A 24229-nucleotide genomic window follows, 5' to 3' on the forward strand; every position below is an offset into this window, starting at 1 on the left:
TACACTGGCCACTTGCTTTTCTGGAAAAGCAATGTTGATCTAATGTAAAATCGTCATTGTTTTTCCAGAAAAACTATGCTGCTCCTGTTCGGGCAAAAGTCCTTTTCTGGAAAAACTGTTCCGGAAAAGGGCCAGCGTAGACAGCACAGTAGTCTTTTCCGCAAAAAAGCCCCGATCGCGAAAATGACGATCGGGGCTTTTTTGCGGAAAAGTGCGTCTACATTGGCACGGACGCTTTTCTGGAAAAAGTGCTTTTCCGGAAAAGCATCCTGCAAATGTAGACGCACTTTTCCGGAAATACTTATAACGGGAAAAACTGTTCCGTTTTAAGCATTTCCGGAAAAGGGTGCCAGTGTAGACGTAGCCATTATATAAAGTGTGTCTAGTGCTGGAGACCATCTTTATAGTGTCTTATTTCAATCCCTTCTTTTAGCCAATTAGCCACACCGTCCTCACCACATAGATTAAATGGGAAGCTGCAGCAGTTCCTCCCATGCAATACTGCATCCCTACTGCTAGATGACACTGTACAAAGGTATAAAATAGCTCCGTGCCAAAATCCCCTAGTGTGACCCAAAATGGAGTCCAACAACTAGCAGTAAATACTGCTCTATTCTTGGTTCTAGAAAAAACATTCACCAAAATGATGCCCTAAGCTAAGAATTCTGTTTTTAATACAAAGGTAGTTGGAAGGAGAGAAATAAGCCAGCTCTGCAATATGTGCATTATAGTTTGGTTCTGGTTTCCATGATGACTTTCTATATAACTAAATAAGGAGTTTGAATACAAATAAGATGCATTATCAAATTATCCCTTTCATATACATACTCCCTAGGGCTATGTCTACACTGGCGCGATCTTGCACCAGAGATATGCAAATGAGACCAAGCATGGAATATCACTGAGCCTCATTTGCATATCTAATGAGCCACCATTTTTGCGGAAGAGGCTCTTGCGCAAGAAGGAGCATCTACACTGCCCCTTCTTGCGCAAGAAAAACTCTCTTGCGCAATGCCGTTACGCTGATTATTTTCAGGAATAACAGCATTGCGCAAGAGGGTTTTTCTTGTGCAAGAAGGGGCAGTGTAGATGCTCCTTCTTGCGCACGAGCCTCTTCCACAAACATGGTGGCTCATTAGATATGCAAATGAGGCTCGGTGATATTCCACGCTTAGCCTCATTTGCATATTTCTGGCGCAAGATCGCGCCAGTGTAGACAAAGCCTAGGTGTTCACATTCTCAGTGACTGCTTTCTTCATCCTTACAAGTCACTGTTTGTGATAAATGCTTTGTGATAGATGAAGCAAAAGGGAAGGAGACTACCATTGACAGAAATTGTGTTCTGAATTAATTTAATCTGATAAGAGACAATGAATAGCTGCTTCTTCAGCAGTTCATTCTGGAAAGTCCCAATAAATAGAGCTCTTTCAGGTGACTTGGAAAACATCAGATGCTTCTACCCTGGTGTAGAGTTTAGTGTTTCTCATTGCAGACTTTCCATTGTACATTTTGGATAAGGCTGCTCAGAGTGAAATTAGAAGCCAGTCTTTCCTAAACAGGGTACCACAGTGCTTTATTTTGTCACTTGCCTATTTTAGTCTGTGTGAGTGGTCATTAGGGGAAATGACTTGGGTTTGTAGTGCTTTCAATATACTGTTGGCACTCATCTTTATGTCTCTTTTACTGGAACTCCATGGTATGACTGATTTGGATAAGAATTAGTTGGGTGAAACTTAATATAGATAAGAGAGTTGATAGGAGGAATCTATAAGAAAAACGTGCTGGAGGGAGTGGTGGAAATGATATCTGCTCTCTTAATAGAAGGCAAATGCCTTCTAAAGTCTGCACTCAGAAGGAGTCATGCTGGATTTCTGGCTGCTTCTAGGTGTCCTGATTATAATGGTGGCCCAAAGGGTTTTTTTCCTTCATTGATTGGGTGTGGAAGGGATACTAAACTTTTCTAGACATCCCGCCCATTCAGTTAACTAAATTGCCTGTAAAGAGTTAAACCCTGAGGCAATGGATATCTAGGAAGTGTTGGTAGGGAGCCAGGAGAGTTAATGGGAAGAGGGTGAGAGATTTGAATTGAAACAGGTTCTGCCTACTTCAGTATTTTGTGTGAGTTCAGAGCAAGAACTGGGGGAGAGATGGATTGAGTCAGGAAGAAAGCATGGAATTTTCAGCAATATCCATGTCTAGAAAGGAGTTAATCTTGGAACAAAGGATATATAAATGAACAGGGAGGGCTCGTCTACATTGGCCCCTTTTCCGGAAGGGGCATGTTAATTTCAGAGATCGTAATAGGGAAATCCACAAGGGATATTTAAATATCCCACGCGGCATTTAAATAAAAATGTCCGCCGCTTTTTTCCGGCTCTTAGAAAAGCCGGAAAAGAGCGTCTACACTGGCCCCGATCCTCCGGAAAAAGCGCCCTCCGGAATAAGATCCTCCGGAAAAGGGCGCTTTTTCCGGAGGATCGGGGCCAGTGTAGACGCTCTTTTCCGGCTTTTAGAAAAGCCGGAAAAAAGCGGCGGACATTTTTATTTAAATGCCGCGGGGGATATTTAAATCCCCTGCGGATTTCCCTATTACGATCTCTGAAATTAACATGCCCCTTCCAGAAAAGGGGCCAGTGTAGACGTAGCCGGAATGTTTAGTTAGATTCAGTCAGGTTATTTTCTTTATTTCCTGGTTTGTAAATTCCTCTCTGCTGAATCACAGGGAAGAAAATCTCTCTGTTTTAATCTGCCTTTTCAGTTGCTCTGTCTAGCGATCCCCTGGGGTGTTCACCTGGGGTGTGTCTAGACTACATGCCTCCGTCGACGGAGGCATGTAGATTAGCCAGATCGGCAGAGGGAAATGAAGCCACGATTAAAATAATCGCGGCTTCATTTAAATTTAAATGGCTGCCCCGCTCTGCCGATCAGCTGTTTGTCGGCAGATCGGGGCAGTCTGGACGCGCCGCGCCGACAAACAAGCCTTTCTTGATCGGCACAGGTAAACCTGGTTTCACGAGGCATACCTGTGCCGATCAAAAAAGGCTTCTTTGTCGGCGCGGCGCGTCCAGACTGCCCCGATCTGCCGACAAACAGCTGATCGGCAGAGCGGGGCAGCCATTTAAATTTAAATGAAGCCGCGATTATTTTAATCGTGGCTTCATTTCCCTCTGCCGATCTGGCTAATCTACATGCCTCCGTCGACGGAGGCATGTAGTCTAGATGTACCCCTGGTGAGCTCCCTTTTTTCCTGTGTGCTACCCCTAGCGTCCTGTTCCCATGTCCTCTTTTTATTTTAGTTTGAAAAGTTTAAGTCTGTCAATTCCCTGCTTTGCAGCAGGATTGCTCCCACTGCGGCTTCCAGTGATCGTTGAGGGAGAGGGGGGTCCAGGCCCACCCTCACTCACGGACCCCAGCCCAGGGCCCTGAGGACACAGACCTTCCAGTGTCTGGTCCGGCTGGCGGGGCATCCTGCCAAAACACACCAGCCTGCGGGCTCTAAGTTGCCCTGCCCTCGGCTGCTTCCTCTCCCTGTCTCTTTCCCTGCCAGTCCCTCCGTTCCGTACCTTCACTTGATTGCTTCTCCCGGCTGTTTTGAAACTCCCACTCGGACTCTGACTCTTCTGCCCCCCACGCTGTGCCTGCACCCTGTTATGCTCCACCCTCCCAGCTGGTCTTTGGCTCCCTGAGCCTCCCCACATGCGTGCCGTCCGGCCCTGCCTTCCTGACACTCCTCCAGCTGGCCCCCTCCTGTAGCTGAGCTGCGGACACCGAACACACTGCGCATGCAGGCAGCCCCGCTCGTGGTGCCCCAAACAAGTTTGGCATGGCAGTAAGGGAGGTGCGGGGTGAGGACATTCTGTCACACTCTGTAACACTTAACAATCAGTTATGCTTAACCAATTATGCTTTACCAAATATATCTTGGTTTTGTTGTTAAAATTACTTTTTAAAACTATGATCTGATTCCTGTGTCCTAGAAGGCAGGAGGTTGTGTATGCCCATGCCTGAGACTGAAGGTCAGCAATTAAGGAATTGCAGTTTGTTTTCAAGATCTCTCCTAAGGGGTTTGGGATTACCCCACAGGAAGAAATTACCAAGTGCATCTTCCTTGCTCTCAAAGGGTTATTGCATTTGGTAGTGGCAGCATATCACCCAAGATCAGGGAATCTGTGACCTTGGGGAGTTTTAAACAGAAGCCTTTAGTGGCAGGGTATTTTAAAATCTCTTGTGGGCCCTCACCTTCTACACTCAAAGTGCCAGGGTCGGGAACAGCTTTGGCAGTTGGCAAGGAAGTGTTACCTCCTTCCTAATAGGGACTTTGCTGAAATGTAAGGGGTAGAGTTAGATGTATGATGTAAGTCCTTTGTATCCTGCTAACTTCTTTTCTTTTCATGCTCCCCTTGTGCCCCTGCTGTTCAGATTAGCTGTGTCATTTGACCTGATAATGCCTAGATTTGATTGTCTTTGAGGCTGTTGACAGGATATCTTCAGGGTTGGGCGCAGGCCTTTCTTTTGAAGGCGGGATTAGTATTGGAGTCTTAATTTTTTGTGGTGGTCTGTGGTTAACTGATTCACAGTTGATGGATCAATATATGTGAATTTATAATTTTGTACATTATCAACAGAGAAAATTCAAAGTCCTTTCGATATGTTTTTCACATGTAATGTCTTCTTTGTTTAACATGTATTGGGACAAATTCTGCAATATTTACATGCCTTGCAACACTGGTGAAAACATTGTGAAAGTCAGCACAGTATTTGACCAATTTAATGTAATACAGAAAGGTGACTGGAGCATAGAGGCAGGTCTTGATTGTGTTTTATAGATACAGCTGTACCTGAGACCTGCCACAGGAGGAGAGCGGTCACTGAGCCACCTTGTGATAAGGCCCAGGATGTGCTCACCCTTGTGCCTAGCAATATGAAGCCTATCACTGTGATGAATGGCTGTTCTTCATAGAATACACAGACATGCCATCCCTGCGGCTGTCTAAAGAGGGCGGAGAGGTCTCTTGTTGTGTGCCCTCCCCCTTGCCCACCCAAGAGGATCAGACACTAGCTGGCACGTAGCACACAGCTTGCAGCTTCACAGGACAGCTCTAATTTATGTTAAACTTTAAAAAAGATTTTAAAGCAGGAGACTACAGCACTGATCAGATAATTCTTTGTTTATTAATAGAGATTCTTGTTGTATTTAAATGCTGTACCTGCTTTGCGTAGCTTGAACATATTGAAAAAATTGTATATGGCAGGGTGCCACTTTTTATGGCAAAAATGGGATGTAAATGGATGGAAAAGGGTCACTTGACTCTTGCTCTCTTATTCACACACCTTATTCTTAGCCCTGCACTTCATGGTTCAAAGTCACAGAATTCTGCACAATAATGTCTCTGTCTTACTTTGTTTTCACATCCCTTTCTCTTTTCCTAACAAGAACTGGACGTATTCATAGAGTGGCTCTGTGTTATGTGGTTGTTGTATTTGAATGTTTACTACCATGGGGCTCATTTACCTATTCACAGCAAATTTTGTGAGCTTTAAATTTTTACAAAGTTGTGGTAGTTTTGTAGATCCATTAATATCAGAAACTTAATTCACTGAAGCTGGAGAGTCAAGCTCATTTGAAGTGTGGTTTGCCCATGAAAGCTACTGATACTATATATATTTTTGTTAGTCTCTAAAGTGCCACAGGACTACTTGTAGTTTTTGAAAGTGGAGTGTAATCTTGGTCATCTTGTTAGGGCTGCTACCTGAAACTGGCTGATTTTTGTACTGAGTTGAAGATTAAAAAAATCTGCTGTGTCCTTTTTCCTCACTTGGGATACATTAGTGTGCCATACTGTTCATAGCCCCAGAGCTTGCACTGCAGAACTGTGTTAAGATAAGGTAAGAAAATATCACAAAAACACACATTTGTGTTATTTTTCATGTAAAATGGTTCTTTAAAACATTTTTAGTAATAATTAGCTATAGTAGACCCTAGGATTCTTTTTATTGAAGGGAAGGAGAGCTAGAAACAGTGATCAGTTTCTGTTCATTGTGCCGGGTAGCTGCTAGGCTTTTTCCCCCTGCATCTCATTGGTGGCAATCCTTCATTTGGTTCATGGAAGCAAACACCTGCATCACTTCAGATTTAAATAACTGGGTTAACAAGAAAGAACATGAATGCTTCTCTGGTACTGGTGGGGAGGAGAATGCTGAGGCTGCTCTCAGAGATTTTGCCAAATCATCCTGGGGAAGTTCGTTCTCTGACAGAATTACTGGCCTAGTGGGTAGGAGAGGAGCTTAGTCCGGGGGGTTGGGCAAAAACATGGTGACAGTTTGACAAGGATAGTCCCTTGCAAGCTCCCACTGCTATATTTACCTACATGGCTGCAGATACTGGCAATCACTGCTTCCATTGGCCACAGATCGCTGTTCTTCGCCAATGGGAGCAGTGGGAAGCGGCGTGGACCAGGACCCCATTTTCCACCACTCCCATTGGCCAGGAATGGTGATCCATGGCCAACAGGAGCTGGGATTGCTGGTCCCTGTGGCTGTGGAGGTAAATATAGCTCCTGGAGGGCCCCCACCACTAACTCTGGCAGACTGGATCCATCTCATGGGCCGGTATTTGCCTAACCCGTCTTAGTCCCACATGATGTTCTCATAAACTAGAGAACATGTGGTCCAAATGAAATGAGTATTAGGTGGGTGCATAACTGGCTGAAAGATCATACTCAAAGAGTACTGTTGAATGGTTCACTGTCAAACTGGGACATATATTTATCAGAATTCCACAGGTCTGTCCTCAGTCTGGTAGTAGTCAATATTAATGACTTGGGTAATGGAGTGGAGAATATGCTTATAAAACGTTTGGAGGGCACCACACCAGAAGGGGTTGTCTTGAGGACAAGATTAGAAAGCAAGCTGACCTTTAGAAATGGGATGACTAGTCTGAAACAATGAGATGAAATTCATTAAAGAGAAGGGCAAAGTAGTACACTTAAGGAAAAATCAAATGCACAACTACAAAACGGAGACTTTCACTTCCAATTGCTATGGCAGTGCAAGCTTTCACTGTAAACAACATCTTCTGGAGTTATTTTAGACTGGGAGGCTGGCTACAAATCTTGCTGATCAGAAGTAATATTGTGATTTGGACTGTATTTATCCTGAACAAAATCCATATGCACAAAATGTCAGGTTTAACTGTATTTAAAAAAATACAGTCTTGTGTGTATTTTTCTGTTAAAACTGTAATAAAGTCAGCAAAGCTCTTCTGTTGTAATTTCTGCATTCCATTTCAGTGGATTTTGTGCCACGAGTGATGGAAGTTCCTAAAAAGTAAGTGTGTGTGTGTGTGTGTAGGCGAGGGGAGGGAGACACTGGGGTCTCTTCTTCCCAAGGTCTTGTCCCCATACCACCTCTTCCTCCTGAAATCCTTCCCCTCATCATTTGCTCTTACAATAAAAAGTAGGCGGGCACATTTAAGTGATGGGTCCAGGCTTCCTGACCCATCTGGTGATCCTGATTTGGGCACTTATCTTTCTTCTGCTTCTTTGAAAATCCTACCCTTATGGAAAATGATAGTTGGGACTTGTGTCCTTGACTGGTACCTCCTGCAAACACTCTCAAAGGCCAGCCTTTGATTACTCACTTTTGAATAATATTCTATATAAATTAGACATAATTCTTAAAACAGATATTTTCCCACTTCTTTGAGTCTCATTAATGTAGGAAAGCTGTAACTCTCATATAGGGCACTTGTCAACACTATACATCCTTTTTTGAAAGGTGTTATTCTACCAGAATGAGGTGGAAAATAATCTGACAAAGATAAAAGGAGATAGGAAAAATCATGGAAGATATTTTAAAAAAAAGGATGATTATAGGCATAGCACTTATTCCCTTGCTGAAGTTGCTCTTTAAGAGCAGATCTGAAATAATAACATGCTGAAGTGAACATGGTTAAACTGTGAGGTTTTTAAACCAAGAACTGCTAAATGGCTGAGTATCTTACCTTGGAAATGTAGCATTATAGCTACAGCAGTCCTTGAGGATTAACAAAATGAAGGAAGAAAATAAATCTAAGGATGAGATGATCAGTGCATAAATCACTGCACATAGTAAAGCCAATAAACTACATTGAAAAGAATAAATGTGATAGGAAAGACCATCCTTGACCATTTGTCTATGGAATTAACATCTGTCAGGTCTGGGATTTTGACTCTGAGCTGTGATGCCCTTCTCCGTAAGCGTCCCTTTTTATGAGCCATATGCCTGTCCAAAGTACTTCTGCTGTAGAGTTCTCTGCTTGAGATGGGTCGTCTATATTGGATGCTGGCACTGTCATAGGAGTACATGGTGGCTCTTGGGTCACTGATACCTGTGAACACTTCTGAGCTGCTAACCTCATTCCTTAATTCCAGACTTGTAAGAAGAATATTTCCATGGGCATCAACCTGTGGCAAGAAAGGAATGTACTTTAGATAATGTATCTAATTGGTTATCATTGCATCAGCAAACTTGTGAATCTCACTTGATTTTACAAATGAGGAAGCTGCTTAAGGAGCAATGGTAGCATCAGGAAGGGTAGAACATCAATAGGATTACAGAGAATAAGCATTACCTGAGGATACTGATACTGTTCCCCATCTGCTTAATGCTAAAGATGAAATGATAAAATATAACCACTAAATAATTCATGAGACTGTATCTTGGTGTGAACAACAAGGAGTCCTGTGGTACCTTAACAATTAACAAGTTTATTTGGGCAAAAGCTTTCATGGGCTTGGAACCCATTTGTATGGAGTGGAAACTACATTTTGGAAGGGATATACAGGCAGTCCCCGACTTACGCGGATCCGACTTATGTCGGATCCGCACTTACGAACGGGGCTTTCTCGCCCCGGAGGTCGGGGCGAGAAAGCCCCGTTCGTAAGCTGCTCCGGTGCCCCTGGTCTGCTAGAGACCGTCTCCAGCAGACCAGGGGCACCGGGCGGGTTCCCGCGCTTCTGAGGCTTTGCCAGAGCAAAGCCTCAGAGGCGCGGGGAACCGCCGCTGCTGCCGCTTCAGTCTGGGTGCCTGTGGTCTGCTGGGGACAGTCCCCAGCAGACCCCAGGCACCCGGACTGAAGCCGCAGCCGCAGCCGCAGCCGCAGCCGCGGGGGGGTCCCGCGCCTCTGAGGCTTTGCCAGAGCAAAGCCTCAGAGGCGCGGGGAACTGCCGCTTCAGTCCGGGTGCCTGTGGTCTGCTGGGGACCGTCCCCAGCAGACCACAGGCACCCAGACTGAAGCGGCAGCAGCGGCGGTTCCCCGCGCCTCTGAGGCTTTGCCAGAGCAAAGCCTCAGAGGCGCGGCACCCCGCTGCCGCTGCGGCTCTGCTCCCCGTGTCCCTGGTCTGCTGGGGGGGGAGGGGCGCAGCTAGTGTGCTCCCCGCCCCCAGCAGACCAGGCTTTTGTTTTGGACTCTGGGGCAGAGCAGCTGGGGCGCTGCCGATTGGTCCTGCAGCGCCCGCTCTGGGCACTACTGGACCAACCCGGCAGCACCCCAGCTGCTCTGCCCCAGGTCCTGATTCAGCCACTGCTGGTCAGTTTCAGCAGCAGCTGAATCAGGACGCCTGGGGCAGAGCAGATGGGGTGCTGCTGGGTTGGTCCAGTAGCACCGGGCGCTACTGGAGCAACCCAGCAGCACCCCTGCTGCTCTGCCCCAGGCGTCCCCAAGTCAGTTTCTGCTGAAACTGACCAGCGCTGACTACAGGAAGCCCCAGGCAGAGTTGCTCTGCCCCGGGCTTCCTGGAATCAGCTGCTGATCAGTTTCAGCAGCAGCTGACTTGGGGACGCCTGGGGTTCTTAAGTTGATTCTGTATGTAAGTCAGAACTGGCGGTCAGTTTCAGCAGTGTCTGAATCTTGACGCCAGTTCCGACTTACATACAGATTCAACTTAAGAACAAACCTACAGTCCCTATCTTGTACGTAACCCGGGGACTGCCTGTATGTAGATGCAACAATGGGAGTGTTAACATTACTATGTGGAGGACTAATTCAACAGAGTGGATTTGGCCCACCCCCAAAAGAATCCACCTTTTGGTAGTCTCATTTTCTCATCAACCATTGGGAGTGGGCCACATCCACCCTGCTTGAATTAGCCTTGTTAGAACTGGTCTTCCATAGAGTAATGTTAACACTTCTATTTTTGCATTCCTATGAAAATGTAGTTTCCACTTCATGCAGGTGATGAAGTGGGTACAAAGTTCATGAAAGTTTATGCCCCAATAAACTTGTTAGTTGTTAAGGTGCCACAGGACTCCTCATTTTGCTGAAACAGACTAACATGGCTACCCCTATGAAATCTATCTTCGTTTGGGAATTGATTCATTCAATTATTGGGCACAGTTGCTCCCCTTATTAAAATTCTGCTAGCTTTAGTCTTAAGGCTCAATCTTTGTAAAAACCTGACATCCACTTAACAAAAGGTGTCAGGTCACCCTGACATTGTCATGTACTTATGCTGAAAATACATTCTGCTGTCTTTTTGTTTGTTTTTACAGTTTCAGGGCTGTGTGCTCATTTCTAAAACTTACTATTGCCTTGGTTCATGAAAGTGGGCTTTCTTCCCAAGAAAAATGTCCTAGGATATGGATATGATTTTTCAATGAACTCCGGCAGAAGGTGCATTAACCATCTTTTGTAGTGATATAAATAAGTGTTAACTTATATTGTCCTGCATAGATTTTAAGTCTGGGTATTAATATACATAGACTGCAGGGCTACGTCTATACTGCGCTCCCTTGCAGAAGAAAATTCGCAAATGAGGCAAAGCGGTGAATATCGTGCCTCATTTGCATACTTAATAAGCCGCCGTTTTTGCGCAAGGGGCTTTTGCTCAAACCTCCCTCCTTGTGCGAGAGCTGTTCTGCTGCTTTTTTTCAGGGTTATTTTCATGGGTAAAAGAGGCAGGTTAGCTGTCTGTAGCAAACAGTTTATTCTTTGTGTGAATGAGATTTGTTTGACAAATGTACCAAACTTCAGATTTGTTTAACAAATGTACCAAAATGTATATTGGGCGTTTCAATCTGTTACTGAATTAGCTGTTTCAACTATATCTTCACTTACATGATATTCATTATTTATGCTGTTATGACTAGTCAACTACAGCACATAGAATTGTTGCTGCTTCTGGATTAGATGACCAAAAATAAAGAAACAGTGAACACTTCTGGAACAAATATCATGCTATAGGGATTAAGAATAAGACAGAGAACATCTTAATGCCTCTATTTAAAACCATGGTATGCCCACATCTTAAATACTGTGAACGGATGTGGTCGCTTCATCTCAAAAAAGGTATATTGGCACTGGAAAATGTTCAGAAAAGGGCAACAAAAATTATTAGGGTTTTAGAACAGGTCCTATATGAAGAGAGATTAAAAAGACTTGGACTAATAGCCATTGATGGACCTAACCTCCATGAATCTATCTAGCCCTTTTTCATAGAATCATAGGACTGGAAGGGACCTCGAGAGGTCATCGAGTCCAGCCCCCCGCCCTCTAGGCAGGACCAAGCTCCGTCTACACCATCCCTGACAGATGTCTATCTAACTTGTTCTTAAATATCTCCAGAGAGGGAGATTCCACCACCTCCCTTGGAAATTTATTCCAATATTTGACCACCCTGACAATTAGGAATTTTTTCCTAATGTCCAATCTAAACCTCCCTTGCTGCACTTTAAGCCCATTACTCCTTGTCCTGTCCTCAGAAACCAAGAGGAACAAATTTCCTCCTTCCTCCTTGTGACACCCTTTTAGATATTTGAAAACCGCTAACATGTCCCCCCTTAATCTTCTTTTTTCCAAACTAAACAAGCCCAGTTCATGAAGCCTGGCTTCATAGGTCATGTTCTCTAGACCTTTAATCATTCTTGTCACTCTTCTCTGTACCCTTTCCAATTTCTCCACATCTTTCTTGAAATGTGGCGCCCAGAACTGGACACAGTACTCCAGCTGAGGCCTAACTAGTGCAGAGTAGAGCGGCAGAATGACTTCACGAGTTTTGCTTACAACACACCTGTTGATACAACCTAGAATCATATTTGCTTTTTTTGCAACAGCATCACACTGTTGACTCATATTCAACTTGTGGTCCACTATGACCCCTAGATCCCTTTCCGCCATGCTCCTTCCTAGACAGTCGCTTCCCATCTTGTATGTATGGAACTGATTGTTCCTTCCTAAGTGGAGCACTTTGCATTTCTCTTTATTAAACCTCATCCTGTTTACCTCTGACCATTTCTCTAACTTGCTAAGGTCATTTTGAATTATGTCCCTATCCTCCAAAGAAGTTGCAACCCCACCCAGTTTGGTATCATCTGCAAACTTAATAAGCGTACTCTCTATCCCAATATCTACATCATTGATGAAGATATTGAACAGTATGGGTCCCAAAACAGACCCTTGCGGAACTCCACTTGTTATCCCTTTCCAGAAGGATTTAGCACCGTTAACAACAACTCTCTGACTACGGTTATCCAGCCAATTATGCACCCACCTTACCGTGGCCCTATCTAAGTTATATTTGCCTAGTTTATCAACAAGAATATCATGCGAGACCATATCAAATGCCTTACTAAAGGCTAGGTATATGACATCCACCGCTTCTCCCTTATCCACAAGGCTTGTTATCCTATCAAAGAAAGCTATCAGATTAGTTTGGCATGACTTGTTCTTCACAAACCCATGCTGGCTATTCCCTATCACTTTATTACCTTCCAAGTGTTTGCATATGATTTCCTTAATTACCTGCTCCATTATCTTCCCTGGGACAGACGTTAAACTGACCCGTCTGTAGCTTCCTTTTGAACTCTTTTAAAGTCCTAGTTTTTACCACATCCTCTGGTAAGAAGTTCCACAGGTTGACTGTGTGCTGTGTGAAGAAAAACTTCCTTTTGTTTGTTTTAAACCTGTTGCCTATTAATTTGGTGGCCCCCTAGTTCTTATATTGTGGGACTATAGAAATAACTTATCCTTATTTGCTTTTTTTCTACACCAGTCATGATTTTATAGACCTCTATCATATCCTCCCTTAGTCTCCTCTTTTCTAAAATGAAAAATCCAAGTCTTTATAATCTCTCTTCATATGAGACCTGTTCCAAACTCCTAATAATATTTTATTGCCCTTTTCTTAACTCTTTCCAATGCTGAGAACTTTTTTTGAGATGAGGTGACCACAACTGTATTCAAGAATTGGGCGTACCATGGTTTTATGTAGAGGCAATAAGATATTATCTTTTATTATCTATCCTTTTTTAATGATTCCTAACATTCAGTTTGCTTTTTTTGACTGCTGCTGTACACCAAACACCATCAGTTCTCCTATTCAACTAGACTTTCTGGCCAAAATCCAGACCCCTCAATACCCTAATTCATTCAGGAAATAGCCCTCCGACTATTCCCTATTCAAAAGGGCTTTTGAAATCTATTTTTTCAGTTTTGAGTATTAAAGCCATTCTCTTCTCACTGTTGAACAGGGGGGTATCCAACCTTCATTGTTTCCTTGGAATACTCAAGCACGTTTCTTGAATTCCTATAGGCCACTGCTGCATTTGTAAGAATCAGAGCGGGAGAATTCAAATTGGTCAGTGGACTACTGTTGATCTTGAAGCAATAGCTGGTGGTCCATGGAGAGCTGGTTGGTCACTTAGGGTCTAGCCTTCAGTGGGAATCTTATCATTGATGTCAGTAGGTAACGGATAGGCTCTCAGTTGTTGGGTTTGCTTCTTTCCACTCATTAAAAGATGACAAAATACATTAAATATATCCTTTATTATTTTTTCATGATGCAATTGCTGTAGTTGCTACAGAAATGCCATGCAGTTATGAATCATTGCACTGTATGCAGAGTAATAAATGGGAAAGAAAAGGAGCCCCAAGAAATTGTTTTAAGGTGTAAGCCTCACAATGGAAAGGTCAGCAAACCTCTATATTAGGGACTTCAAACAACTCTTATTACGGTAAATGGCAGTTGCACAAAGAGGCCATTGCCATTGTTTCTAAGTTATGGAAAATGTTCTCAGTTTTTTTCCCTAGACTTTTCTAACATGTTAAAGTATAATTTTCAAGCTTACACTTAATAGCATGTGGCTACAGGTTTATTCAAATATTGGTAAAAATCATTTTGCTCGAGTGAAGCTCTTTCCCAGTGCCATGCTAAGTTATTTGCTCATGATGTAATCACCTTGAAGCTTATGGTGCTTTTTCCCTAGCTGGCATGCAGTATTTGATACATTCATGGGAGTGCAATTGTGGTGGAATGGCTATTTTCTAGCTCGAAATTATTACAGTACATAATCTTCCATCCCTCCTCTTTTTCTCCTCTGTTTCATAATTAACTTACGATACTTGACTTTTGAAAGACTCAAGGACTTGAGATCTTTATATATTAGAAGTATAGGGACCCCAAGAACTCCCTGTACTAAGGCAGGACCACATAACCTAGACCAGTGGTCTCCAACCTTTTTACACCCAAGATCACTTTTTAAGTCTCAGAACAAGATCTACCACTCCACCTCTTCCTTGAAGCCCCACCCCTTCCTTGAAGCCCCGCCCTCTCTATTCTCCTGTCCATCCCCAGCCCTTATACACTCTGTTAAACAGTTTATTTTAAAATTATGCAATATATAAAATTAAAATCACATTTTTATAGTTATGAAATAAATGGTCTGTTTTTAATTCATGCTATTTAAATGTCAAATGAAGCATTTACAATTATACATTTTATTCTCTGCTATTTTGTAAATCTAAAATCAAGTATTGATAATTATATATTTTTTCTTCCAATAACAAAGTCTCAGTGTGACACCTGTGACTGAACAGTATCTGCCAGTGTCTTGAAGTCTGGGTTGTAGTCTGAGATTGATAGTCATATACAGTCCATCAGATGGGCATCTGTGATCCTGCGCTCAGCCTGGGAAGCTTGCTCCAGCACAGCTGGAGCTAGACGCAGCCTCCCTGTGCTGAGTGCAGGGCAGCTGGGCTGGAGGGAAGAGAAGTGGCTGCCCGGCCAGCTGGCCATGGCGCTCAGCCAGGGTGCACCAAGCTCTACGTGGGCATGCATAGAGGAGAAGCCGCTGATCAGCTGGAGCGCGGGGCAGCCACTTTCAGCTGAAAGTCGCAGTCAGCTTGCTGGGGTGTTTCATCCCTCCCGATCTCCCTGCTCCCACCATTCCTCGCAGCTACTCACCTGTGTTGTTGCTTGGTGAGTAGCTGCTCCTTAAATGAGGAAATCTAATGTAAATGTACTGCGCAGGCGTGCAGTTCAGAGAGGGCTCAAGAGCTACTCTTAGAGCCCCTGAGATCTACCGGTAGATAGCGATCTACTGGTTGGTGACCACAGACCTAGACCATCCCTGACAAGTGTTTGTTCAACCCATTCTTAAAAAACTCCAGTGATGGGGTCTCTACAACATTTTCTGGTACTTTATTTCAGTGTTTAGGTAACAGTATAGTTAGACCACAGGTATCTAATCTCAACATCCCTTGTTGCAAATTAAGCCCATTATTACTTGTCCTCCATGACTTTAAGACATAAAGTTTCCATAAAAAATTGGAAGTTTAGGATTCTGTTTTTCGTCATGAAATTTCTTGAAGGAGGAAAAAGATGCAAATGTCAGAAAAGGAAGAATCCAGCAAAAGTGAAAAATGATTGTCGTCTTAGAATGTGTCTAGACTATATCCCTCTTTCGACAGAGGGATGTAAATTAGGCACTTAGAAATTGCAAATGAAGCTGGGATTTAAATTTCCCATGCTTCATTTGCATAATCGCATCATAGCGCTCTTTCGAAAAAGCGCTATTCTTTGAGTGATTGCTCATGTGCATTCCATTTAGGTGTGTGAACACAGTGTGCATGCGTTGTCGGAGATTTTTCCCTCAGCAGTATCCATTGGGCCAGCAGGAAGCCCCCTGGAGTGGCGTCGGCATATCGGCCAATATATTATACCCCTGCTGGCCCTCCACCCACTCAGTTCCTTCTTACCGCCGGGACGGTCTTTGGAACAACCCTCAGCTCTTCACAGAGATCGTTGTCTTCAGCATTGTTTCTGTCCTTTCAATTAGTCCCCAGCTAAGTAGCTGTGAATTAAGTTAAAGACTCTTTTGTTACTTTTTGTTTATTTGTTCTCCGCTGTGACACACTGTGCGCCCGCAGCAGGGCATGCCCAGTCCACAAGGCTTTAAGCCCTACAAAAAGTGTCACAGGCCTATGCCCTGTAGTGACCCCCATTCAGCATGCTTAAAGTGTCTGGGGAGGCTCACCTCGCAGAAGCCTGCAAGATTTGTAAGCCCTTCAAACCCCGTACCAAGCGTGAGAGGGAATTGTGCCTCAAGATCCTGTTAATGGAGGCAGCTCTCAGGCTGGCACTGGCATCAGACCTGGCACCAGCCTCTCAAAGCACATCAGCGTTGGTGCGGGACAGTTCTGCGCACCGTGCCTCTCTGGCACCACAGAGACCCCGGCACCAGTCCTAGTCTTCGGTACATCAGAAAAAGTGGAGGCCTAACAGGGGCCGGTCCCCGTCGAGACATGCACCCACCATGTGCCCTCCAGTAGGGCATGTGGGGCTGCTGAGTCCTGAGCCTCGGCCTTCCAGGTTGGGCGGACTTTTCTCCCAACACAGGGAAATCAGTCCTCTGGAGGACTTCCCTGAGCCCTCCATGCCGATGGCTTTAGAGGCAGCGAGGGTCCTGATTGACTTTTCCCTCTCACCTCTTCCGACTTCGATCCCCTCCAGGTAGCATGGGGTGGGTCAGCACTGGCCTCCTTCCAGGGCATCTGAGGGTCCAGTGCAAGAGGATAGAGACCACCGCCCACCCCTCCCGACACCGGCAGTGTCATATGCGGCACCAGCCACCAATTCACCCTCACTCGGTGCCACCCCTGGACACTGCACTGGACTTGGCACGGCACCACGGTTCAGCACTGCTACCGGTACAGGGCCCCCCAGCACCTACCCCCACGTGGGACGCCCACACTGCCATGTCACTTCCTCTGCCTGGGCACCGTGGCAAGCCAGAATCCATGGCCAGACACGAGGCAGCTTCATTGGCACCCGTGTCAGCTCCAGGTTTGTCCACCTCGAAGCACTCATCCAACTCTGAGGTGGAATCCACCTGGTCCTCCAGCAGTTCCCGGTCCCGTTCTCAGCACCGCTTCCACTCTCAGCACCCCTCCTGGCACCACAACCCACCCCGTCTCTACCAACAACAGTGAGCACAGCCAGTTCCAGTGCTGTTGCTTCAGCAAATGTAGCCCCCGCAACCTCCGGGCTAGTGGCCATTCTGGACACCCTGGGGGTACCACCAAAGCCAGGGAGTAGATCCATCCAGGCTGGGCTCTGTCTCTTCATGCAAGTGGGCCCCTCCTTCGGCGATCTCCTTAGCCAGGTTTCCTACCTCTGGCCAGTTGCTACCTCCTGGCCAGTCGTCTTCAGGCCCTGGGGGGAGCACAGCTCCTGTGAGCCAACCTCCCCTCTCCTTGTCCTTGGGCTTCTCGCAAGATCCAGTGCACATGGATGTCCCTATGGGATAGGGACAGAAGGAGTCATTGTCCTCTTCTGCGGACAAGGCCCTAAGCGATTCTGCACCATCCATGTCCTCCATGGACACTAGGGCCCACCAGGACCTTCTCCACCACCTAGCCCAAAGTTTGGGGGTCCAGGCAGAGAAGGTGTCCGAAGACTCGGACCCTGCGGTGGACATCCTGCATTCCGATGCCCCCACCAGAGTGGCTCTCCCAGTCAATAAAACCGTGGCCAAAATTTCCAAGGCCTTGTGGCAAACCCCCACGTCTATTCCCCCATCTGATAAGTGAGCCGAAAGGAGGTACTTCGTTCCCCAAGAGGGCAATGAACACCTGTTTTCCCACCCTTCCCTGGGCTCCCTGATGGTACAAGCCATGATCCAGAGGGAAAGGCAAGGTTAGCCCGCTGCCACCCCTAAGAACAGGGAGGCCAAAAAGACTGACCTGCTTGGCAGAAAGGTTTACATGTCCGGAGGCATCCATTGCCAACCAGCAGGTCCTCTTGTTGCGCTATGCCTATAAGACCTGGGCATCCATGGACAAGTTCATGGACCTGCTCTCCAGGGACTCCTGCTCGGAGTTCAAGGCTCTCCATGAAGAGGGGAGGGTGATCTCCAGAGCAGTACTCCAGCTGGCTTTTGACGTGGTGGATGCTGCTGCCTGGGTAATGGCCATAGGTGTGGTCATACACTATAGCTCCTGGCTCCAGGGCTCTGGGGTTCCCCCGGAGCTCCAAAACACCATCCAAGGCCTCCCATTTGAGGGCCCTTCACTCTTCTCGGAGCAATCTGACCAGAGGCTCCATGGTCTCAAGGATACCCGGGATACCCTGAAATCCTTGGGCATGCACACCCCTGCTACCTAGAGGTGCACTTTCTCAAATATGAATGTTCCCAGAGTGCCTCCCCAGGCCCCGCATCCTAACTTCTCCCGTCATAGGAACAGGAGCGGTAACGGCAGGAACAACGGGCGCCAACTGCTCCTGGCTCCAGACAATAACTAGGACTCCCCCCAAGAAACCCTTGGGCCCCCGTCAGGGGTTTTGACAGGCCCTCCGATGGCAATTTACCAGTCTCCACACTAATTTTCATGGACCATTTATCCCACTCTCTCCAAGCCTGGCGGTCTGTTACTTTGGACCGATAGGTGCTGGAGATAGTGGAAAGGGGTTATATAATCCCTTTCCACTCACCTCCTCCTTCCCAACCCCTTACCTGGTCCCTTTTCAGGGACCCCTCTCACAAGCCTCTGCTCCAAGAGGAGGTCCAACACCTCCTTACAGTAGGAGCAGTAGAGTGTTTCCCTCCCGAGTTTCGGGGCAGGGGGTTCTATTCCCGCTACTTTCTGGTCCCAAAAGCAAAAGGGGGCCTCCATCCCATCCTGGACCTCAGAGCACTCAACTCCTTTATCACCAAAGCAAAATTCAAAATGGTGACACTAGTGTCCATAAATTCCTTGTTAGCCCTGATATGCTGCCTTCAACTTAAAAGACACTTATTTACACATCTCAATCACCTCCCACCACCGGAGGTTCCTCTGCTTTACTGTGGGCCCGGAGCACTACCAATTTACGGCCCTCCCCTTTGGCATCTCAATGGCCCCTCGGGTTTTCACCAAATGGATGGCGGTGGCGGCCGCCACCCTCAGGAAAAGGGGAGTTCAAATGTTCCCCTACCTCAATGACTGGCTCCTGAGGGGGGATTCCAAGAGCCAGGTGAGAGCCCACATTACCATCGTCCACAGCCTCTTCAAAGACTTAGGTCGTCTTCTAAATCTGGACGAATCAACCCTAACTCCCACCCCAACAATAGAGTTTGTGGGTGCCACTCTGGACTCTTAGTTGGTGAGAGCCTCTCTACCCAGATCCTGGTTCCTCACAATAGAGACAATGGTCAGGACGCTCCAGAACTTTCCAGTGACTACTGCCCGGACCTGCATGTGTTTCCTGGGCCTCATGGCTGCCTGCACTTATGTAGTGCAGCATGCCAGACTGCGCATGCATCCATTACAGATGTGGCTATCACAAATTCACAACCCGGTTGTTCACTCATGGGACAGGGGGCTGACGGTTTCTGCCCCCATCCTCCTCGCGTTGGACTGATGGACCCACCGGTTGGAGGTCTGCACAGGGGTCCCATTCTCCAGACCAGTGCCGTCCACTCGCCTCGTCACACACGCATCGGACACCACCTGGGGAGCTCACCTAGGAGTCCTGTATATGCAAGGTATGTGGTCTGCGGATAAGATCTCCCTGCATATCAACATCGGGGAGCTCCGGGCAGTCCGACTAGCCTGTGCGGTTTTTCTTCCCCTCCTCAGGGGCAAGTCTGTCCTTATTCTGTCAGACAACATGACAGTAGTGGTGTATATAAACAAGCACGGAGGGGCACACTCCTCTTGCCTGTGCTTAGAAGTGATTCACCTTGGGACTTCTGCATCATGGCAGATATCCACCCGATGGCCTCGTATTTCCCAGGTTCCCAAAATGTCCTTGCAGACAGGCTGAGCAGGTCCTTTGTGGGGCACAAATGGTCCCTAAGGTGGGACATGGCCCACTCTCTTTTCCGTGTGTGGGGGTCTCCCCATCTAGACCTATTCACCACAGGTTAGAACAAGAAGTGCCCGAGGTTCTGCTCCTAATGGGACAAGGGAGGGGTTCCCTAGGAGACGCTCTCCTCCTTCCCTGGCTGGGTGGCCTGCTGTATGCCTTTCAAGAAATCCATTATAAATGTAAAAGATGAGGGTATGGATGGTTCAGGCAAGAAGTCTATGAATTCAGTAGTCTTAAAAATGTGATTTTAAAAAAAATTATAATTAGAAGCCAATTTTGAAGCTGTGAAGAGAGACCATATAATAATCATATGCGGGGAAAGGAAGGATGATATGATTCTACAGACCACAATGCTGTTAATTTGTCTCGCTTAAATACCTCCTTAGGTAGATATTTAAAATATTTATCTTTTATATATTTTTTCCAAGTGAGAAGTAATATTTAGCCTGTTCTTTAAATATCAGTAAGAAGCTCTAATTACAATTAACAGTTATTTATTGGAAGGAAGAGAATAATGCCTTATTCTCCATAACAATTACTCCTGTGACAACTTCTTCTGAGAATCCTCCATAAAAATGATGGGTTTTCCACTGAAGGGAAACACGTTCTGGCTGTATCAGACCAAGTTAATAAGAGAAGTTCAAGTTTGGTTGCATAGAGAATGATCTGCCACTAGCTCTCTCTGTTTTTAATCATCAGCTCTTCTGCTTCAGAATCATCGCTAACTGCAGCAGTATAGCATGGAGAGTGATGTAGTCTCTCAAACAGGTTCTAGGACCAGGGCCGGATTAAGGCATGGGCTAGCTGGGCAGCTGCCAACATATGAGGGGCGACTGATGGCAACTGTAAAGGGCGTGCAGCACCCCTTATAGCTGCCATCAGGGCGCCCGCGCCCAGCTCCCAGATTGCGGGCTGCAGCAGCTCCCAGCGGCCACGTTGCAGCGGCTGCCCGGGGTGGGGACCAGTACTGCCCTTCCCCCCGGGGCCACGAGGCCCTTCATGGCCAGGCTCAGCCTGCCCCGGGTGGCCCCGGGCTGCGCGCCAGAGGTGGTAGCTGGGCTGGGCTGGGCCAGGCACGTGCATCCTGCCATCACCAGCTCCACGCGCCATCCCCTATGCGCTGGGCAGGGGCCATGGCCACGCATGCGCCCTCCCTGTCTGCCCGGGGGCGCTGGAATGGCTCGGTCTGGCCCTGTCTAGGACATCTAGGGTTTCATTCCTGTAAGCCAAAGCCAACATTTAAACTCTACCTGGAAATCCACAAAAAGCTAATCCGGATCATGGAGCACCCAGGATGTAGCCCGCTTAACAACCAGGCTGTCTCTTTCTGCTTCAACTTTAGCTTTTGAGTAGGTTTCAGAAATAGCTGCCAGCTGAGGACATTGCAGAAATCTAGCCTTCAGGTGACACATTAGCAAGGTATGCTTAAACTATCATACGTTGGAACTTCCTGGTTTGATGCAAATGATGAAAGCCTGTCTTGATTGCTGGTCATTCAACCATAAATGGAAATTTAATTGAGTATGAAGTTGTGAGGACATGTGATAAGTGGTGGACAACTGCCCTCAATAAAAGGGGAGGTACAACCTTTACCCTGTCTTCACTTCCTTCCATGAGCCCTCCATAACTTCTGTTTGATCTGGACTGAACAACGTGCAACTGTTTGTCATTCATGCCCCAGGCTCAGCCAGACACTGAGGAAGGTGATCTGCCTCATTTGAGTGAGAGAAGATACAGGGAAGTGTTGTTCTCAAATTGATTACACTAAAACCTATGCAAGACAATAAAAAATGAAGATAAAGTCCCTGTCCAGAGAAGCCTATAGTCTGACTGAGAATTGGCCACAATAAAGATTTTGGAGGGAAGAAAAATGTTAATGTGTATTAAACTGGGAAATAAAGTCTCACAAGGCTTGTGAAGAAGCTAAATATATCTCATAGCTGTTAGTTACTATTTAATCCTATGTGTAAATTACGGGCTTCTGAGTCGTGTAATATGGAATCTGTTGCAACAGGAGTGCAAGCATCATCAAGTTACTCTATTATAGCTTCTCCTTATAAAGACAAATAACATGTGTTCACAACTTAAATGGATTCATCAGGGTGCTCCTTGTAAGCTCATATACACTCAAAATTTACTGCAAGCCAAGTGGCTTATGAATTGCTGCTTTAATTTAAGTGTTGTAAATGATCCTGTTACATTTTAAATGAGTTTTTAAACCATTTTAAGCTTGCCGATTTGAATAAATCAGCAAAGTAATTCACCGTCTTAGAAGTATAGGTTTTACAATTCATAGGTAAGTGTTTATGATGATCTGTAAGAAAAATATCCCAAAAAGAAGCAAAAATGTTTTAATACACCTTCCCTGATTGAATGATATGGAACTAGGTCTGCAGAGGATTTGACTCCTGTATCTTTAGTACACTCTGAAATGACTACTAAACTTCAGATCAAAATACTATTTTTTTAAAAATTCCATAATAATAGCAGAGGTTTAATTACTGAGCTATAACAAGAATTTTGAAAAAATAGGCGACCACCAAAAGAAATCCCCAAAAGAGACTCATTTGTGGAACTGAAAGCCCTAACTACAGAGAGACAAGGTACATGAGGTAATCTTTCATTTAAACGGGTCTTAGCTCAGACACTCTCTGCTTTCTTCCCCAGACCTGAAGAAGAGCTCTGTGTAGCTCAAAAGCTTGTACAGGTTGGACCTCCCATGTCCAGCACCCTTGGGATAGATGGTTCCCAGATGAGGGATTTTGCCAGACCAGGGAAGATCATTTCTCCTCCATCCCTGACCACTGGATCTCCCAGCCAGGTCCTGCCACCAACCTCTCCAGGCACATGGCTCCTTGCCCCACTGTGGCAGCCCCACCACTGATCAACCTCGCTGCTGGGCTCCCTGCTCCACAGAGCAGCCACTGCTTGAATTGGTTGTGCCACTGTGCGGCATCTCTGCTGCTGGACTCCAGCCCCGTGGGGCAGCTCCATTGCCTCCCAGCCTTGCTGGGCAGCTCTGCCAGGCAGCAGTGAGGCTGACCGGCTGTTTGCTGGGCCACCTGGTGTCAGCTCCACTCCCAGTTTCCCAGCCCAGCAGTTGGGTTCCCACTGTGCTTTAGCGGGGCTGCTGGGCAGCTCAGCTTCTCCTGGCTTTGCCCCCTTCCCCCTCAGACAGTGTTTCCACCAGGCGGCAGCCTGCTGCTGGGCTCCTGGCTTCCCTGCAACATGGCAGCCCCACTACTGGGCTCAAGCCTGGCTGCAGGGCTCTCAGCCACTAGCTCTCCCACCTACTACTGATATGTAGGCAGCTGGCAAGCAGAGATACAGCTGGCAGCAGATAGAAAACGTGGGACTTATAAGATATATTGAGGCACCTGCAGGAGAGCTTAACTTTGGACTGTCCCTTTAAAAATGGGACATCTGATCACCCTGTCTTTAAGGCATCTCACATTAGGATATTCAAAATCATCAGTCATGTTTGAAAATCAAGCTGTTTAGAATGATGGATTGCTGACATTTTGCTTAACAATTTTGCCCTTTCAGGAATGAATGTAAATGATTAATTTCCTACAGTAGGTCAAGGACATTTGCAGAAGTCCCAACATCTGGCACATACCTATAGACCTGCAATTTAACTTCTTTGCAAAATCTTCAGTGACTTATTGGGCCTGTTCATGTGGAGGATGGGATCCAGATGGAGAGTGATTGTTCTTGTGATTAAAGGATAGGACTGCTATTCAAGTCCTGTAGTTACCTTGGTTAAACTGGGTGTCTTAGTTAATAAAATGGGGCTAATAATCCTCTATTCAGTGACTATTTGAATTTAAATTAACTTTTGTTAGATGACAGTGGCTATGGAAATGTACTGTTACATTGTTGGGCTGCTACCTGAAGATGATCTAGATAATATATAAAGAGAATTATAAAACGTGACTAACTGATCTCTTGTTACTTAACTAGCCTTTCTAAACAAATATATCAAAATTTAAATATCCTTCACATTTCAAACAAATGGATGTAGTTTCAATAGAATATTTCTATATAGTAAACACATTGTTTTTAGTCTCTGCTAAATTTTCTATTTCTGTAGTCCACTCTGTTTTCACTGTGGCTACATGTAC

At 45.9% G+C, this 24229-nt stretch overlaps 1 protein-coding gene across 4 annotated transcripts in view; it reads right to left on the reverse strand.

The window, feature by feature from the left end:
- Positions 1-7697: 7697 nt before the first annotated feature.
- The window catches only part of GABRB1 (gamma-aminobutyric acid type A receptor subunit beta1), a 246551-nt gene continuing 230019 nt past the window's right edge, over positions 7698-24229 (reverse strand). For 2 of the 4 annotated variants that reach the window (XM_075930483.1, XM_006111940.4), the window contains exon 9: positions 7698-8444. In XM_075930483.1, the coding sequence (XP_075786598.1) occupies positions 8097-8444 (348 nt within the window). In that variant the 3' untranslated portion in view covers positions 7698-8096. Of the gene's footprint in view, positions 8445-11707; positions 11735-15476; positions 15499-19630; positions 19676-20157; positions 20185-22549; positions 22564-24229 lie in introns of all 4 variants that reach the window. The other 2 variants (XM_075930480.1, XM_075930481.1) reach the window with 2 other exon arrangements.

The sequence above is a fragment of the Pelodiscus sinensis genome, chromosome 5 (assembly GCF_049634645.1).
Source record: "Pelodiscus sinensis isolate JC-2024 chromosome 5, ASM4963464v1, whole genome shotgun sequence".
NCBI classification, from domain to species: Eukaryota; Metazoa; Chordata; order Testudines; family Trionychidae; genus Pelodiscus; species Pelodiscus sinensis.